This window comes from Vulpes lagopus, chromosome 24 (genome assembly GCF_018345385.1).
Source record: "Vulpes lagopus strain Blue_001 chromosome 24, ASM1834538v1, whole genome shotgun sequence".
In the NCBI taxonomy this organism is placed as follows: Eukaryota; Metazoa; Chordata; class Mammalia; order Carnivora; family Canidae; genus Vulpes; species Vulpes lagopus.
In genome coordinates, this window is record NC_054847.1 from 50,453,302 (window position 1) to 50,474,174 (window position 20,873).

At 35.0% G+C, this 20,873-nt stretch overlaps 1 protein-coding gene across 2 annotated transcripts in view; it reads left to right on the plus strand.

Moving 5' to 3' along the window:
- The window catches only part of DOK6 (docking protein 6), a 398,908-nt gene that overhangs the window by 121,372 nt on the left and 256,663 nt on the right, over positions 1-20,873 (plus strand). For both annotated transcript variants that reach the window (XM_041739589.1, XM_041739588.1), the window contains exon 3: positions 15,502-15,616. In XM_041739589.1, coding sequence (XP_041595523.1) covers positions 15,502-15,616 — 115 coding nt within the window. The remainder of the gene's footprint in view (positions 1-15,501; positions 15,617-20,873) is intronic.

Below are 20,873 nucleotides of genomic sequence, written 5' to 3' on the forward strand. Positions count from 1 at the left end.
TTGACAAGATTGTTGAATGCTTTGGTTGTTTCTAATAGTTTATTTTTCTGTTGACTCTGGTTGTGTTTATATGCCAGTAATCATTGCCTGCAGATATTGATAGTTTCATTTATTTCTTTCATGGTCATTTCCTTTCTTTCTTTTTTTTCCTTTCCTTATTCTCCAGGACCTGTTTACATTAAAGCTGTGATAGGAAAGCATAGCTCCCATGTTTCCACTAATAAATTAAATGTATCTAATACTTGTGCATGAAATAAAATATTTTTTTGGTATTTAACCTTTCAAATGAAGAAAATTCTTTTCCATTCTTGATAAAGAGTTATTTTCTCATAAAAAATACTGAACTTTATCAATGATGTAATTTTTTATTGGCTGAGGTAATCATGGGATTTCTCTCATATAGTCTGTCAATTTTGAGAGATACATTTGGACACTTTCTGATGTGACCCATACTGTTACTCCTGAAATAAACCTTACTTGCATGTTGGGATTTGTTATTCATTAATAAGTAAAATGTAGCCATATGACTTTTTTGTATTTTTCATATCTTATTTTGGAATCAACATTAGCCCAGACTCAGAAAGCGAAAGCAGGTTTTTGTCCTTTTCTTTTCTCCTAGAATATCTTGCAGAGGATATTAATTAAGCCTACCCTGCAAGTTTGGTAAAACTCAGTTCTAGACTCAAGTCTAGATATGGGCTGCTAGGAGATGAGTATATTGTTTTGTTCAAGTTTTCTAGCTTTTTTCCTGCAACCATTTTGGCATTTTATGTTTTTCTAAATATATATCCTTTTATCTATGTTTTCAAATTAATTAGTATTCATTTGTTTGCAAGCTTTTTTATTATATTTATTAATATTTAGATTTTGTGTGTTCATTTTTTCCCTTTCTATCTTGTACTTAATTCATCTCCACCTTTTCTCTTTTTTCTTTCATCTAACTTGCCACAAGTCTCTTTTATTAATCCTTTCATATGGACCTTTTCTTATGTGAAACTTCTCATTTTTTTCTTCATGATTTCTGCCATTGTCTTTATTATGTCTTTATTTATTGAAATGCTGTTGCTTTTTTTTTTAACTTCATCCATTGAATGCCTGAGTTCTTTGTTTTCAACCTTTTTTATTCATAAAAATATTTTTAAAAACATGTTTTTTATGCACTTCTCTTTCAGTGTCTAAAACACTGAAACACTTAGTATGAAACAATACATACTAAGATTTGTATGTCTTTCAAATCTTAGCATGTATTGTTTCATTAAAATGTATTGTGTAATTTAACTGGTAATTTCCTTTTTAACTCAGATAGTCCTAGAAATATGTTATTTACTTTTTATGTGTATGGAATATTTAATCATCTATTATAAATTTTAGTTGTATTACAGGTGTATAATGTAATTTGTATAGTTTGGATCATTTGAGTTTACTAATACTATTTTATCATATGAACCTGTTGATTTTTTTTTTAAGATTTTATTTTATTTATTCATGAGAGACCCAGAGAGAGAGAGAAAAAGAGAGAGGAGAGACACAGGTAGAGGGAGACGCAGACTCCATGCAGGGAGCCCAATGCAGGACTCAATTCCAGGACTCCAGGATCACACCCGGGCTAAAGGCAGGCGCCAAACTGCTGAGCCACCCAGGCATCCCAATACCTATCGATTTTTATAAATAACCCAAATGTGCTAGAAAAAAGCAAGTATTTTGTCATTGATAGTAGGTGTGAGTGTGTAGGTCTGTACACACAATGTAATTTGACTCTATTAATTTTATTTGACAGAACTTCCATATCTTTGCTCATGAGTGATTTACTATTTAACTTCCTCATGAACTACCAGATGATTTTGTCACCTGTGATTATAACTTATTCTTTTTAAAATTGGTTTATATATCTACTGTACATATATAAAATATATATATTATATATGTATGTGTATCAGTGTTCCAGAACCACTTAGGACTGGATACAAGAATGCAGTGCACTACTTTTAGCATCTGTTACCGTGCCTGAGACCCCAATTTGTTGAGATGCCCATGCAGCCATAATTTGAACTATTCACACAGGGTCTTAACATTCAGGTAGTTTTTCTTGACCTTTTCTATCTTGTTTCCAGTAGGAGCCCTGCTTATAACACTTCTGAAGGTCGATGTGTGCTGATAGGGTTTGTACCTACTTATAGATAGCTTTGTGTCCTTGAACAGCCACAATGACATTTTTACAGCAAAGGTCCCTAGGGCTGTTGTCAGTTGTTTTTCATGCCACCAGCACTTGGCCTTCTTTCCATACTACTTTCCATCTCATATGTAATGGCAAATCAGCAATCCTGGTCAACTCATGGTAATTCTTCCCAGCTGTCAGTTGTATACAGCTAACAGTGAACTTCTTTGTTCCACAGGTAATTTTTCCTATGTTTTGATTTCGAAAACACCAACAAAAGGCAGTTTCAAAAATCTCAATTAGTATAATAACTTGCTTAAATATTAGTGAATTTTCTGATCCCGGTGAAAATTACCAACAAGTCTAAGATTATAGAACCTAGAGGAAGTTTTGGCAGACACCTATTTGGTTTGTTCGAAGAGGTCGGACAGGAGATTCCTTCTAATTCTGCTTTAAGAAAGAGAGTGGGCATCACCTACCATCTTCTCCAGTGCCTTTCACCTGGACATTTCAGGCTGATGGCAGATTCTGCATGGTGTTTCCTGTTACTGTGTCCAAACCCATGAAATCAGGTTATTACTGGATACACAGAGACCATAAATAAGGACAGAATAAGGCCCAAATCTCTGGATCAGTCAGAGCTTTTCATTTGGACTTTTTAATTGCCCTTTTGGCATGATTTTCTCCATGCCTACTTACTGAGACCCTAACTTAAAGGGAATAAAAATCCTAAAGCAGAGGAGCTCACCAACTCATTATCAGGTCAGCCTCACTGGTAGCCCCCATCAAATATCAGCAAATGATTTTTCTAAAAAATAATGCTTTTTCATGTTCTGTTACCTTATCACTGCATTTGCCCTGGGTCGCCAACACTGACAGAGCTCATTGGCAAAGTGTTCCTGCCTGGGTGGAAGTCTATCTCCCATTTGCTTGGCCTCTAGGGGAGCCACATCATGGAGCTGTGTGACCTTTTGATTAATCACTAATTAAAAAAAGAAAAACATTTTTAATACCTTTAGGTGGGTCATGATAAACAGAGGGGTATCCTTGATTTTTAAGAAACTATTATCTTATTAGAGAAATTGGTTCATATACAAACTTTTGTGATTTTGGGGTCATTTGTAACTTCAATTAAGACTACTAACTTTATAACAAATGGAGCTATTTATGTTCAAATAATTCCATTTAATTTTATTAGTTTCCTAGGACTGGCTTAACAAACTACCACAAAATTGGTACTTAAAATGACAGGAAGTTATTTTCTCACAGTCCTGGATGCCAGAAGTCAGAAATCCAAGTGTTAGAAGGGCTGCACTCCTACCAAATCATGATGGGAGCAGCCTTGCTTGCCTTTTCTGGCCTCTGATGGCTCCAAGTGCTCCTTGGCTGTGGCAGCATCACTTCAGTCTCTGCCTTCACCTTCACATGTTCATGTCCACTGTGCCCTGGACTCAAAGCTCCCTCTTCTCTTCTCATGTAAGAACACTTGTCATTGGATTTAGGGCTGGCTCTGAATCCAGGACAATCTCCTCCAAAATCCTAATTCAATTACATCTGCAAAAAATCTTGTCTCAGCATCCCTGGGTGGCTCAGCGGTTTGGCGCCTGCCTTTGGCCCAGGGCCCGATCCTAGAGACCCGGGATCGAATCCCACGTCGGGCTCCCGGTGCATGGAGCCTGCTTCTCCCTCTGCCTGTGTCTCTGCCTCTCTCTCTCTCTCTCTGTGACTATCATAAATAAATTTAAAAAAAAATTTTTTTTAAATCTTGTCTCAAATAAGTAACATTCAAAGGTTCTGGGGGTTTAGGACTTTGATATATTGTTTGGGGGCCACTGTTCAACCCCATAGAATAAAGAAGAGATTTAATTTTGTTCATTTGCTAAGAAAAGTCATAGTAACTGCCTAGTTGCTATTATGTCTGTGTAGTAAAACTGTGGCTCTCAAAATAAGAATGGTATTATAGCCAACTGAGCTGTTTCATGCCTTTCTGTTCTTTGAGTCAGTGAAACATATTTTTAGACATGCTAAATTTAGATGGGGAGAGAGGGGAGAGGTTGAAAGGGGAAGAAGAGAGGGAGGAGAAGAGGAAGAGGGACAAAGGACAGAAACAAGTACATAGACTTCCTATTTTAGGGCATATTTTCTTATGTATTCACTTTTTGCACTTCTTAGATCTGAAAATAGATTATCTTTATGTTTAAAATAGACCACTTGAAAATAATTTAGAGGTCATAAGGTAGTGAGTTTCCTGTTATTCCTTGTCATCCTTACAATTTGAGTCTCTTTTGTAGTTGAATTCACCTTCCTGTAGTAACTTCTTGATTAGCAATTATTTGCCATTAACAAACTGCATAACACTCAAAGCAATAACAATTGCACACATTGGTGAAAAGAGCACTAGTCAGGGAAACAGGAGGCATGGCCTGGATTCTGGTCATCACCTTAACTAACTGCGATGGCTGCCCAGAGAGGGATGGCCATTTCCACCATTAGATGAAGAAAGCTCAACAGTAGGTTTGCTTTATCAGTTAGAATGTTTTTGGCTGCAAGTAACAGAAAACCCACATCAAACAACTTACAGAAGAGTATTATTACGTATGACAGCAGGTCTAGGAAAAGACACTGGCTTTAGGGCTGATTGATTCAGTAGAGATAAAAGGGGAAACAGATTGATTCTCTTGCTCAAGAATGAAAATTAAAGATCTGTTTTCCCTTTTATCTCTACTCTGCCACCTTAGGATCACCTTCATCTCTAACTAGTAGAATGACAGCTATAGCATTCCTGAATGATGACATCCAGGCGACATCCACTGGAGAGGAGGGTTGCCTCTCTTTTTGCCTGAGGCTACATCCCTATCAGAAAACATTCAACAGAAACCACCAGAAAAGTTCTGTGCACACATCATTAGTCGTGTTTAGGTCATATCCTCTTTCCTAAACTGATCATGGGCAAGCAAACCATCAGCCCAAGAATAACAAGTTCTACCATGGTACTTTGGGTGAGAGATTCCCACCAGGGCACTTGAGTTGCATGTTGCAAAGGCAGATAGCTGGACAAAATCAGGTTCTAGTAAGAAGGAAAGAGCTGGAACTGGATGCTGTGTACACAGCCAATGGTCACTATTCTAGTTAATTCCAGTTCTACTATAATTTTATCTATAACCACTCTTTTCTAGATGATGCATTTCATAATGTGGTTTGATAGTTCATAATGTGGTTTAATATGAGAGACTTTAAATTTTTCAAAGACATAAAAAACAAAGCTTGTAATTATTGTTAACGCACATGCTGTGATAGTCAAATTGTAAACGTTGGAGGAGTATATCACAGCACATATCAGAGCACAGAGACATGAGAGCTCAAAGAATGAATTATATTGATTTTTTTAATGTTACACATTCATATTTTTCAGTGGTAGGAGACAAATATAAAGAAGCAGCTCTTGGAAAATTGAAGTAAATTCTACTAGAGAGAGACAATTATAAAATTTCTTTGCAAATATTATCACCCAAGTATTGGTGTGTACAATGTATAGGGTAATACCAATATTTAAATTCTTATTATGAAAGCTTAGGACTTAAGCATGGAGAGATTGAGATTTATTAATTGTAATAATTTTAAAATTCAATAAAATATCCATCTTCTTTTCTTACTAGAAAAATAAAAGTTCCCTATTTTAATAAAGTGACAGTGAATAAAGTTAAATAAATAATAAGTAATAAAGTTAATAAAATAAGCATTTTTAAGCCAATATCTATAATGTACAATTTCAGTCTCAAAAATAAAACCTTTGACTTAATTAAATAGCCATGGGTTAGTAAAATACCTGGATTAATAATAATTATTAGTAACTTAATAAAGGAGAATGCAATTTATTTTTAATTCATTTGAATCTACTTTTAAAAAGTCTGAATGTTAACTTTCTTTCACTTTTCAAAATATAGTTAGATTTATACAAAGAAATTGAGCACTTAAAAAGACAAGTATCTAATCTTAATTGTCATGACAGTAAATTGATAAAAGGTACTTTAAATCTCAAAATAATTTCAGTGTATATGCCTTTTTCACCTTGATCCTTGATTCTTTACTCACATTTTAATTGGATTATTTGGGGGTTTTGTTTGTTTGTTTTGTTTGTTTTTTGCTATGGAGTTACATGAATTCCTTGTACATTTTGCATATTAATCTCTTAATTGGTTTGCAGATATTTTCTCCCAATCTATAAATTGCTTTTTCATTTTGTTGATTATTTCTTTTTCTGTGCAGAAGCTTTTTTATGAGTATCATATAATTTCACTTACATGTGGAATCTAAAAAACAAAACAAATGAATAAACAATCAAAAAGTAAAATCAGACTTATAAATACAGAGAAAAAATTGATGGTTGTTTTAGGGGACAGGGATGGGGGGCGCAAAATGGGTGAAAGAGAGTGGGAGATACAGACTTCCTGTTATAGAATGAATAAGTCACAGGAATAAAGGTACAGCACAGGAAATATAGTCCATGGTACTGTAATAGTGTTGCATGACAAATGGTAGCTATACTTCTGGTGAGCATAGTATATGTATAGAGTTACTGAGTCCCCATTGTTGGATACCTAAAACTAATGTAACATTGTATGTCAACTATACTCAAATTAAAAAATAAATAAAAATAAAAAATAAAAATGAAGTTTAAAAAAATGCTTCCAAACTCACTTTTTAAGTTCAACATCACCATGATACCAAAACCAGATGAAGACACCACAAGGAAAGAAACGTACAGGCTAATATCTCTGATGAACATAGATGCAAAAATCCTCCATAAAATACTAGCAAACCAAATTCAACAACATGTCTGAAAGACTACATACCATGTCCAGGTAGGATTTATTCCTGGGATGCAGATTTGGTTTAATATATGCAAGTCAATCAGTGTGATACATCGCATTAACAGGATGAAAGATAAAAAAATATATAGTTGTCTTAATAGATGCAGAAAAAGCATCTGACAAAGTTTAACATCTAATCATGATTTTTTTAATCATGATTTTTAAAAAACCTCTCAACTAAATATGTATAGAAGAAAATTTCTTTAACAAAATAAAGATGTTTATGAAAAGCTCACAGCTAACATCATAATCAGAGGGGAGAAACTGAAAGCTTTTACTAAGATCTAGTACAAGGCTGAGATGCCCACTCTCACCACTTCTATTCAACATACTACTAAGTACTAGAAAGAGCAATTAGATAAGATAAAAAAAAGAAAGGCATCAAAGTCAGAAAGAGAAAGAAAAGAAAGAAAGAAAGAAAGAAAGAAAGAAAGAAAGAAAGAAAGAAAGAAAGAAAGAAAGAAAGAGAAAGAAAGAAAGAGAAAGAAAGAAAAAGAAAGAAGAAAGAAAGAAAGAAGAAAGAAAAAGAAAGAAAGAAAGAAAGAAAGAAAGAAAGAAAGAAAGAAAGAAAGAGGTAAAATTATTTCTGATTGCAGATGACATGATCTTAAATGTGGAAAATCCTGAAGACTGTATTAAAAAAAAACCCTTAGAACTAATAAATGAATTGAGTAAAGTTGCAGAGTACAAGATTAATATACAAAAACAGTTGCATTTCTTTATACCACAGCAATATCTCCAAAAAATGAAATCAAGAAAACAATCCCATTTATAATTCATCAAAAAGAATAAAAACACTTAGAAATAAGTTTAACCCAGGAGGTGAAAGATCTGTCACTGAAAACTGTAAATCACTGATGAAAGAAATCAAAGAAGATATGAATGGAAAGGTCCTGTGTTCATGGATTGGAGGAATTCATATTGTTAAAATGCCCATACTACCCAAAGTGATATATAGATTCAATGCAATCCCTATCAAAATTTCAGTGACGTTTTCCACAGAAACAGGAAAGAAACAATTCTAAAATTTATATAGAATCACAAAAATCCTGCATAGCCAAAAAGTCTTGAGAAAGAACAAAGCTGGGATCCCTGGGTGACACAGCGGTTTAGCACCTGCCTTTGGCCCAGGGCACGATCCTGGAGACCCGGGATCAAATCCCACATCGGGCTCCCGGTGATTGGAGCCTGCTTCTCCCTCTGCCTATGTCTCTGCCTCTCTCTCTCTCTGTGTGACTATCATAAATAAATAACATTTTTTTTAAAAAAAAAAAGAGAAAGAACAAAGCTTTAGACACCATACTTACTCATTTCCAATTATTTTTGGAAAATATAGTAATTAGAAGCTATAGTAATTAAAACAGTATGGCAATGACATAGAACAGACATAGAGCAATAGAACAGAATAGAGAGCCCAGAAATACAATACATACTTTTATATACTTGAAATATATATATATGTATTTATATGAAACAAAGTATATATGGTCAACTAACTTTTAACAAGAATTCCAAGAACATCAGGAGGGAAAAGGACAGTGTCTTTAATAAATGTTGGGGTACACCTGGGTGGCTCAATGGTGTCTGCCTTTAACTCAGGGCATGATCCCAGGATTCCGGGATCGAGTCCCACATGAGGCTCCTTGTAGGAGCCTGCTTCTCCATCTACCTATGTCTCTGCCTCTCTCTGTGTCTTTCATGAATAAATAAATAAAATCTTTAAAATAATAATAATAATAATAACAATAAATGTTGGGAAAGCTGTATATGTATATCAAAGGGATGAAACTGAATCCTTCTCTTACACAATATGCAAAAATCAACTCAAAATGAATTAAAAACTTAAAGGTAAGAGCTGAAACCATAAAATTCCCAGAAGAAAACAGAGGAAAAGCTGCCTGACATTGTTCTGGGAAATGACTTTTTCTTGTTTTGTTCTGTTTTTTGTTTTGTTTTAAAATGACATCAAAACGTCAGGCAATGAAAACAAAAATTAAAAAGTGGGACTAGAGTTGTATTTTTTACCACCCTGGACTAGCCCATATAAGTAAATAAACAATTACATATGCTAATTTTATGTCTGTTTTACTTAAGAGTGACCTTGATGAAAGTAAAAATTACTTTTATGAAATCTAGATCCTTAAGTACATCATTTCAATATTCTGTTGGAAAAAAAAATGGTGAGAACTCCTAAAAAACGTCTGCTACGTAGTGATGTACAGTGGTTATCCCCAGTAGGAGCACTGGTGTGATTGTTGATGTTATAAGCAAAATAGTTCATTTCTTTTCAAAGAACACCTGATATAATGATGGTCATTGACAAACTATGGTCATTCAGATTTAAGTGTCAGACATTTTTCTAAAAATGAGCAAATGAACCTGTCTTTTAGGAAAATGACTGATAGTTTTTATTAATCATGCTAAAATCTAAGTTTTCAAGTGAGAATTGGGGAATTGCATTTTTGACCTTGACAACTTCTCAGAATTTATGGATTTTTAAATGGAAATCAAGGTTGATACTAATGAATATTTTTAAATTAATAATGAAATATGGCAATGTAGGATCTTCATAAGTCAGCAAACCAATATTTTGTCAATGATGAAAGTTGAAAATAGTTCTATGGATTTTAATACAACAGAATGTAAAAGTGTATGACATGACCCCATCTGACAATAACCTTTAAGAAAGCATTTTATCAAGTTTGGAGATAGAACCAAAGAAGAATATCCATAATTGTTAAACTGCTCTTAAATTATTCTTCCCTTTTATGACCTCCTGTCTGTGTGAGGCCTTGTTTTCTGTATATGCTTAATCAAAACAATGTATTGCAACAGACTGAATTCAGAAACAGATATGAGTTTCAAACTGTCTTCTGTTGAGTCAGACACTAAGAGTTTTGCAAAAATGTGAAAACATGACACTCTTTACCTATTTGGGGAATTCTTTACTTTAAAATGTTATTCGTGTTATCATGTAGTGAATGTATTAGGATTTTTAAACATGTAAAGAAACATTTAACAGTTCATGTTTTAATTTCTCTCATGGTGCTTGTTAATAGACATAACCCACATGAGAAGCACCTGGGTGGCTCAGCGGTTGAGCATCTGCCTTTGGCTGGGGTCGTGATCTGGGGGTCCTGGGATTGAGTCCTATATCGGGCTCCCCGCAGGAAGTCTGTTTCTCCCTCTGCTTATGTTTCTGCCTCTCTCTCTCTCTGTCTCTCATTAATAAATAAATAAAATCTTAAAAAGGAAAAAAGATATAACCCATATGAGTAAAGTAGGACAGGAGAGTGAGGTTGGGAGGTGTCTATATAGAGAGAGACAACTTTGAAATCCAGGTGCCATGTCCACAAACAGGTTGGAAAAGTACAGATATTGTTCCCCTATGATTCTTTAGCTCTGTTTTTAATTCTATCATAGGATTCATCACTGTTATTTGTAATATTATCACTTCAACTACATTATGAAGTCCTACAGAAAAAGGTCATGTGTTCCATCTTTGAACTCTGACTTTATCACTATGAATTCCTTAGGGATTACTCCTTGAAATGAAAATTAAACAGCACCAGTTAGCAAAGTCATTACTTAGATGTGCTTAGATTTGGGTTTTCATTGTATCACTTAATAAAACCTTTAAATTGTTGACCATGGCATTTATTAACTTAGACCTAAACATCCTGAATCCTTTGGAAGTAATTTCCCTTCAGTTAAAATCTGCTCATTTCATATGCATCTAAAGTAACTGGCTCTTTTATTAAACTTTAATTGTATTTTGTGCATTTATAACCATGTGAATAATCAGGGTTTAGAAATATACATTGTTAAGTGATTCAGTAATTGATTGATACATATTAGCAAAATGCTCTCAGATTTCAACATTTTAAAAAATGTTTATTATTTTACATCACATTGACAGATTTTAGACTAATAAAAACATTTTTATTTTGAGAATTAAAAATATTTTAAAAGGTCTTCTCATCTAAGAAAACACAAAGTTCCTTACTGGGTGGTAAATCCCCACACACTACTGAGAAGGAAAAGTGAGGGTAGGAGATTCAGATATATTAGATCTTGACAGAAATTGTTATAATTCAGAATACTTGTAAAAATATATCTATATTTTTAAAGATCTTACTTCTTTATTCATGAAAGACCCAGAGAGAGAGACAGAGACAGAGACATAGGCAGAGAGAAGCAGGCTCCCTGCAGGGAGCCTGATGTGGGACTCAATCCCAGGACCTCAGGATCATAATCTGGAGCCAAAGGCAGAGACTCAACCACTGAGCCACCCAGGCATCCCTAAAATATATTTTGAATTAAAAAAGAGTAGTTCTGGAGACATACAAACTTTTTTTAAAAACTTCTGGTTGGATTTTATAACATTTTATAATTTAGTATAACACTTGATCACCCTAACCAAGACAGGCTGAGAAGCAGAATTCTCCCTCCCTCATTAGTATTTTGCTTTCTTGGCATCTCTTGAATGTCTTAGAGCACAGACTGAAGTGCGTGACATCACACTATTGATCAGCAACAACAGCCTTGCACTATTCTGGAAACCAGTGTAAGAACATCTGCCTGAAGAACCTGTCCACATTTCTTTTTTTTTTTAAATTTTTTTAAATTTATTTATGATAGTCACACAGAGAGAGAGAGAGAGAGAAGCAGAGACACAGGCAGAGGGAGAAACAGGCTCCATGCACCGGGAGCCCGACGTGGGATTCGATCCCGGGTCTCCAGGATCGCGCCCTGGGCCAAAGGCAGGCGCCAAACCGCTGCGCCACCCAGGGATCCCCCCCTGTCCACATTTCTAAATGTAAATTTTACAGAAGAGCAAACACGGTATTCACACTACATCATCTGACACATTGCCTATGGCACAGCAGTTAGAAAACACCAGTGCTTGCTGTATCTTACTAAGCTGTCCATTAATTTGTTTTGTTGATTTTTGCTATGAGAGGACAAGAAAGATGGGACCCACAGTATCTGCTCTAATGTTCTTTTATATTTGTAAATAAAATCTTTGGAAATGGCCCTTGAACAGAATAATAAATGCTTTTATGATACTATTTTGTACAACTAGATGTCACACATGATATAGCTTAGATAGCAGCTTACCACTTTTATGCTCACCTGCCATAAATTTCATGAATTCTTGGACAACACATGATCTTTATTGCTTTTAGACTCTACTGAATTCTGGTAAGATCCTTTGTTTAGCTAAAATTAATAACACTTGAGAATAATATCTCTTTTTCAAATATAACTTCAATGTGCTATGTTAGAATAAAATTCACCTTAAATATTATGTGAGTCACTTATCAAGTCATTTAAAAATTCAAGAGTTTAACTTTATTTGAGAATACGCTTTAGGTACTTTAAATATAATATGTGAATCATTGTTCCAAAAAAAGCATTCTCATCTTTCTCTCCAAGGTATTAATCCTCAGAAACTGTAAGATATTGGTGTCTAATTTTTCTTTCCTGGAAGAGGAAATGAGTATTTTCAGATACATAGATATATACATAGATACAAAAAAGCACATATAGTATATGTATGTGCATATGTATTTGTATATATGCATAAATATGAAGCAAACCTTTTGTAGGTTATTTTGCTTAAAATGTCTTACTGATTTTAATTTTTCATGTTAATCTTAATGAGATAATTACATGTAAGAGAAAAACAAATATCCAAAAAGGACATATTAGAATTAGCTTCTCAGCATTGTGACAGAACTCTAAATTCCTTTGACAGAGAGTAAAAGAGCTCCTCTGGACAGCTTATACAGTAATCCCGAGTAATGGGTTTGTTATTTTATGAGGCTGAATGTCTAGGTCACCACAGATTTTAGAAGGGATTGTGACAGATAACACCAGGCTCTTTAAAAAGTAACCACACTGTTCTACTTTACAGACCTTATTTTACATGACATGGGTACAATTTTTGGTCATGAATTGATACTTTTAACTATTCTGATGCTGTCGTGTCCTCGTCAACACCAATGTTATCTTCAAAAATGGAGGACTAAAATGTTTAAAATACATGAAATACTTCTGTACATTTTTCTCCACCTAGAATACTAGTCAGTGACTGATAGTGCTTCTAGGACAGCATTGCAAGTCATGAATGAATGAAGACTTCCCTTCAGCAAAAGCCTTCATTTGCAGTTAAAGCATGTGCCATAACATAGCAAGCATTGAACATAGATCAATCAAATCAAAATTGTACCCTGGTCAAAAACAAGGGAAATATCCAGTTCCTGCCCACTCTGGCCATCCTCTCCCACCTAAGGTGGAGAGGACTGACAAGCACATGTGAAGTCCACCTGTTAAGTCCAAAACTGAGACCCTACCAGAAGACTAGACAACACTTATCCCCCCACCCCTCATCACTGTGCCACTAAGGGCCTTGTTATAGCAGTTCCTTTTAGCCAACACATCATGTCTGGCTAAACAAAAAATCACAAGAAGGGAGAAGAAAATAGAACCATATAAAATGCACAATTAAAATAGTAAAATGCAGAAAAAGAGAAGACAAAATAGAAACAAAGAACAAACAAAACGGTTAGAAATATGGTAAATATTAATATAACTAAAAAAAATATTAATATAACTATATCAGTGATCACTTTGAACATAAATGGTCTAAAAAGACAGAGATTGTCAGAGTGAATCCAAAAACAAGATCCAACTACATATTTTCAGAAAGAAACCCACCTTAAATATAAATACAAAGATTAACAGTATATGGATATAGAAAAATATACCATGCTAACACGAATCAAAAAATATAATTTAAAAATTCATTAAAAATATACCACACTAACATTAATTTTAAAAGGGGGGTAGCCATTCTGATTTCAGACAAAGAAGACTTCAAAGCAAGGAAGGTTGTCAGGGATAAAGAATGTCATTACATATTGATAACTTGGTCAATCCTACAAGAAGGCATAACAATCTATAGTGTGTGTACACTGAACAACAGAACATCAAATGAGGTGAAACAAAAATTGATAGAACTACAAAAAGAAATAGATGTATCCACTATCATAGCTGGAGTTTTTAATAGCCCTCTTTCACAAATGGACAGATCCAGCGGGCTGAAAATCAGTAAGGACATTGTTGAACTCAATAGCACCATCAGTTGACTGGATATAATGGACATCTGTAGATACTGTCAACAAACAATAGAACACATTCTTCCAACTCACGGGGAACGTTCACCAAGATACACCACATTCTAGGCCACGAAATATACCTACACAAATTCAGAAGAATAGAAACCGTACAACATCTGCAGTCAGACCACAATGGAATTAAACTGGAACTTAATGATGGCAACATAGCTGGAAAATCCCCAGATGTGTGCAAATTAGACAACGCACTTTTAATCAGCTCATGGATCAGAGAAGGCTCAAGAGAGATTTTTATTTATTTTTTTAATGAGAGACACAGAGAGAGGCAGAGACACAGACAGGAGAAGCAGGCTCCACAAAGGGAGCCTGATGTGGGACTTGATCCCGGGACTGCAGGATCATGCCCTGAGCCAAAGGCAGACACTCAACCACTGAGCCACCCAGGCATTCCTCAAGAGAGATTTTTAAATAGTTGTAGTAAGTTAAAATGAGAACGAACCTGTCAGATCTTTTATGTTAGAAGAAATCACATTCAGCATGTTGAGAAGTAGATTTTTAAAAATTTACTCTTGAATGTTGTTATTGCAGTGTGTTTACAGAGTAGTTGAGAGAATAGGCATTTGCCCGTTTCTCTGGACTGTGGAGAAAATGAAAAGGTGACAAATGGTAGCAGAACAACTTGTGCCCATAGACAATTTAGGGCTAGAATAAGTAAGTTTATTAAATATTTATTAATGGCCAAATGAATAAAGAGTTGCTGACCTGGGCACATGGATCAGGGATGGGCCTTGGTGAGGGAGTGGGGTGAGGTCGGCATGGGTACATGGGTTTATGAACACTATGTGGGAAGCAGGTCCATTGCTTATATTTATGACCTCAAATTTTTGAGTCACTTTTTCTGCCAGTGTCAGTTGTGTTGTGACTATGGTCCCCGCCAGGACCTTGCTCAATGGGTGGGAGTTAGGAGGGAAGAGAGAGATGAAATCCAATGAGTATTTAACAATGATTTATTGAAAATCTTCTGTGTGCCACACCTGCTACCATTGGCAGAAAATACAATTTTCATAAAAACACAGAGGCCTTGCTTCCCTGGAGTTATTCTACATAATTTTTAGACTATTTCAAAATCCAGCAAACAAGGACCAAAAGCTGAGGGCAGAAGAAAAGATGTGTTTATTTCGGCCTGTATTGTTTCTGGCTACAGTTAATTGGAAAATCATACAAATATTCAGTGGGAAGTGGTTTAGGAGAGTAATAACTGATCATTTTGTTTCAGCACTCTACAGTATTCAGTGTATACTGTACACTAAGTGAAAAATGTTTTTCTTTCAAGGTAACTGAACTGCACAACATCAAAAATATAACCAGACTGCCTCGAGAGACAAAGAAGCATGCAGTGGCAATTATCTTTCATGATGAAACGTCAAAGACATTTGCCTGTGAGTCAGGTAAGCAATTATAGCCTCGTCTACAGCTTCTGGAAATTGAACTGCTTCAGAGACAATGGCCCAGATGGATTAAGTTATACCACTGAATAGGAAGGCTTATTGTGATAAGACTGTGATGTAGAAGACTTTAGGAAGAAGCTCAACCTATTGATTCCTACAGATGTTTTGGGTGCTTGTTTATTATCTGTCTGTGTCTGGATTTTGCTCCCAGGTGGTCTGAGGACTCTTGAGGTTTCTATTCAAGCTTGAAGAATTAAGTAAACAGTGCCTGGGAGATGTTGTTAGGGCAAGCTTGTGACTTGTCTTCTGATTCTTGCCGGGTGCAGCTGTAGGCATTTGGTGGGAAAATAATAACACTGCCATGCGACAGTGTGGCAGAGCACAGCTGAAGTCCCCAGACATTCCAGAACGGAACTTTGAGCAATTGGCTGCTTTCATGGATTCTCAGTACTACAAGTAAATACATTTCAGATTGAATTTTAGCATCCCAGCTCATAAAGCACGCTGACATTGTTGAGATGCACAGCAGTTTATAGTTTGAACCTACAGTATTTTTCATTTTGAAATCCCTCTGCTATGTAATGTATTAGTTGGCTTATTATAGCTTTTTAAAGATTTTTCTCAATGAAATGGTGCATTCGTTTTATAATGGATGGAAGCAAAAAGCACTAAGGGATCGAAAGATGGGAATTTAAAATAATAGTGAAGTCTTTAGTAGAAGCCTTGCTGAGTATTTTTTTTTTTAAAAAGAGGAAATAAAGCTTCTGGATTTATAGTTAAAGTTTACAGGTGTAATTAATATCAGGTTCTATTATTCTAAAATTGATCATGTCAACTTGCCCAAACAAAATTGTTCACATCTCCTCACCTATGCTTTTCTTAGTTTTGCTAAACTGAATGGGAATTTATCAACGTGTAATTCCTCGGATCCCCATCATCCCTTTCGCCATACTTCTCTTCCATCATCATCTGGCCTCATTTCATCGTTTAAAATTGACTTTTGGCATTGCATAGTAGTCTGTTAACTTGTGATATCAATTCCATTTTGCAATAGAGCCTGTCCCAACCTTGCTGGCATCCTATAACATCCAAAAGTATTTGTGTCTTCTTGTTCACTGTCTTAAGGCTGTCTCACCACTTCACTCTTCTCTGAGCTCTTAGATAATGTCTCCTATTAAAACTAACAACCATAAAATTGGTTTTCCAAAAAAGATAAAAGATAATTTTCACTATTGTTTGTGTGCTTCAATTTGCACTACTGCCTTACAGTTTTGAAATTACACTGAGCCATGTTGTAGGTACATAGGCAATACTGGAGTCTGTTATTTCAGATAAGAATGATACTGAATTATGTTTCTGAAATTCAGACGCAGAGTTGTCACCCACAAGTCTAATGTTGGAAGCTTTTTAAGATTATTTTTATTTCCTTTGTGATGGTGGTTGTTTCATGGGTCATGCATTTTTGAGAGACAAAGACTTTTGCTTAAAACAAAATGGGCTTAATTTCCAAGAGAAGAATTTCCAGACAGTGAGGCTGAAGCTAGAACCAAATGTAAAAATAAAAGAACATTTTTATTTGAATTGCTGGCAAAGAGTTTTCAACTCATTTAAATTTATGGCTTATTTAAATTATTTGTTTTTTAAATCACTTTTTTTGTGTGTAGATATAGCAGTCTACTTGAAACTAGTATAAACGTGTTTAAGAAACTATGGCATGGTTTTATTAAATTTTCTTAGCTTCATGACACATGACAATGGAAAAAAGAAAGGAAGAAAAAAATCACATAAACAGGGAATTTGAGTTCTTTTTCTAGCAAATTATATTTTTTTTGGATCATTGTTAAGATCAATAGTCCATGTCTGCTGATAAAATGGCAAAATCATTTGGAAAAAAGACTCCAGCTGTAAAACAGTCACAGATGTGAAAATCAAAACAATACAGTTAAAGCCAAAATTAAAAGGAGCTCTCACATTTTATTTCTAATGTGAATGCAGGTAAACAGGGATTCTTATGAGGGCTAGTGAGAAGGTGAATTGCTTCAATTTTTGTTTCAAGAAAACAGGCAACTGGTATGAAATAAGTATACAGACCCTTGACTCAGTGAGCATCTTTGGGAACATATCCTGTAGAAACATACATACCAGTACATGAGGTCATGGGTTTAAGCAAATTATGTGTAATGACAGCACAATTGGCAACAAATAAATGGCTGTCAAGAAAATATTTGAACAAATTATCGTATATCCTTCTCATGAAATGTTACATAATCACTAGAAAGAACTCTAAGCCAATTAACTGGAAGACATTTCTATGAATTTTAGTACTTCAAGCAAAACCAACCAGCAGAGAAGTATATACTGAAGAGTCACCTTTATAAAAGTAACGAGATAGTGTGTGTTTTACCAAGAGTTACCTGGGGTGAGAGGGAGTAATAATGAAGTGGATGGAAAAGAAAGCTGGGGGAAAAGTGCAATCGCAAAAAAAGGAAAAGAAAATGAAATGAACAGAAGAAAATACCCAGCATATAAACTACCCCACTTATATGAAATTATGCATATGTGACCATGTGAATGAATGTATACAATTTTTTAAAGTTAGTCATCAGAGAAGTGCAGATTAAAACCATAGTAAGATATCATGGTGCACCTATCAGAATGGCTAAAAATGTTTAAAACATAACACCGCCAAATGTTTGTGAGGTTGCAGAGAAACTAGATTATTCATACATTGCTGGCAGGAACGTAAAATGGTACAGACACTTCGGAAAGTGGTTAGCAGCTTCTTATAATTTTAAACGTCATTATTACATGATCCAGCAATTGCATTCTTGGACATTTATCTCAGGAAAAAAATGGAAATTTATGTCCATACACACATATACACTTGTATTCACAATAGCTTTGCTCGAAATAGCCAAAAACTTAAAAGAACCCATATGTCTTTTGACAAACCGTGGTCATCCCCTCACACCATGAAATACTCCTCAGCAATAAAAAGGAACAAACTCTGATATAAAAGCAGCAACCTGGATGAATCTTGACTGAATTATGCCAAGGGAGAATAAGTCGATCCCAAAAGGTTATGTATTTTGTGATTCCATTTATGTAACATCTGTGAAATGACAAATTTTAGAAATGGAGGACAGGTTAGGTGTCAGAGGTTAGGAACGAGATTGGGGGTATGGAGCCCCAGAGGGATGTATGTCATAAAAGTTACATGAACTTGCATGGGCACTGAGCGGTTATCTTGATTGTAGCAGGGCATAAACAGGCCTACACAGGCAGCAAACTGTATAGAATTTACAGGTACAAGTAAGTACAAGCAAAACCAGGGAAATCTGAATAAAATCAGTATACTACCAATGTCAATATCTTGGTTGTGATATTATACAATAATTTTACAAAATATCACTATTGGAGGAAAGTGGGCAAAGTTTACACAATCTCTCTGTAATATTTTTATTATTACGTGTGAATATACAATTATCTCAAAAAACTTCGCAATGACAAATGTATCTATACTATCTCTAAGGTCACCAGTGATGTATTTTTTTAAGTTAAAAGAGAGTACAGAGGGACTTGCAAGATAAAAAAAGCATTTAGTATAGTCTAATATGGTAAAAAGAAACAGAGAACAGTAAGGACAGATGACAAAAATAATCCTAGATGTGTGCCTAGGTAGCTGGTATATGTTTTATGAGCACAAAGAAACATAGGCAAGGGTACATACTGGCAAAGAGTTTTCAACTCATTTAAATTTATGGCTTATTTAAATTATTTGTTTTTTAAATCACTTTTTTTTTTCTTAACTTCATGACACATGACAATGGAAAAAAGAAAGGAAGAAAAAAATCACATAAACAGGGAATTTGAGTTCTTTTTCTAGCAAATTATATTTTTTTTGGATCATTGTTAAGATCTTTGTGTTCTTTGTTGTGATCTGTGTGTTGCTCCTTCTAACATGCGCTCTTTGCATGAGGGCCTCCCCACCCTGCCTGCTCTGCCCCCTGCACACACTCATATCCCAGCCACCTCCACACTGGCTTCCACTTTGGCACCAGTATGTCATGTCTCTTGCCCCCTCGTCTTACTTAATACCTCTGCTGTCCACATCCACAGTGCCCTGATTTTGGACTTCACATACTCCCTTCACAATCTCTCTGTGAAGACATGACCATATTTTCTTTCTCATCTCAGTATATCCAGCAACACAGTGCTGATAAAATTTGTTGAATTAATGGAGTAATAAATGAGTAAAAATTTGTATTTGAGATTTGTTATAATGACATATTTATCATTTTAGCTTTTTCTAAAAGGTAATTTTTTAACAAGTTTTAGAGGCTAGTTTGGCAGTTCCATGGGGAAAATTGTTTAAATTACCAAATAACAGATTGTTGTGTGTGATGGTGTGCGGGGGAGTAAATGATCATTGTGTTGTGTGTGTGTGTGTGTGTGTGCGTGTGTGTGTGTGTGTAAATTGCCACGGCCCACCAGGTCAGCTGCAATAACCCTATGAGTAGAATATGATGGAATGCAAATAAGAATTTCTGGAGTTTGCCTATTACTTGAAAAGAGATCTGTTGATCCTTCTTTTTGAATATGTTCTAATCTCAAGTCGATGCCTAGAAAATGAAGGAGCAGATGGTTTAGATGTTGGAAACCTAGAATCTAGCTAATAGATTCTGTTTACCTTCATTAAGGAAAAGAGAAAAAAGGAAAAAGAGTTCAACTATATCTGTCTAAGAATACCTTAGAAATATTGCAGGTCTGGTTCCAGACCACCACAATAAAGTGAGTATTATAATAAAGTGAGTCAAATAAATTTTTCAGGTTCCCAGTGTAAATAAAAGTTATGTTTATACTGCACTGTAGTCTATTAATTGTGCGATAGCATTATGGCTAAAAAAATGTATATAGCTTCACTTAAAAATACTGTATTGCCAAAAAATGCTGACCACCATCTGAACTTTCAGTGAGTCATAATCTTTTTGCTGTTGGAGCATCTAGCCTCAGCATCAGCTGATCAGGGTGACAGTGGTGGTTGATGAAGTTTGGAGTGCCTGTGGCAAGTTTCTTGAAATAAGACAATGAAATGTGCCACATCAATGAACTCCTCCTTTCATGAACAATTTCTCTGCAGCATGCAGTGCTGTTTGATAGCATTTTACCCACAGTAGAACTTCTTTCAAAATTGGAGTCAGTTCTTCTCAAAACCTGCCTCTGCTTTATCACTAAGTTTATGGAAGATATTCTAAAT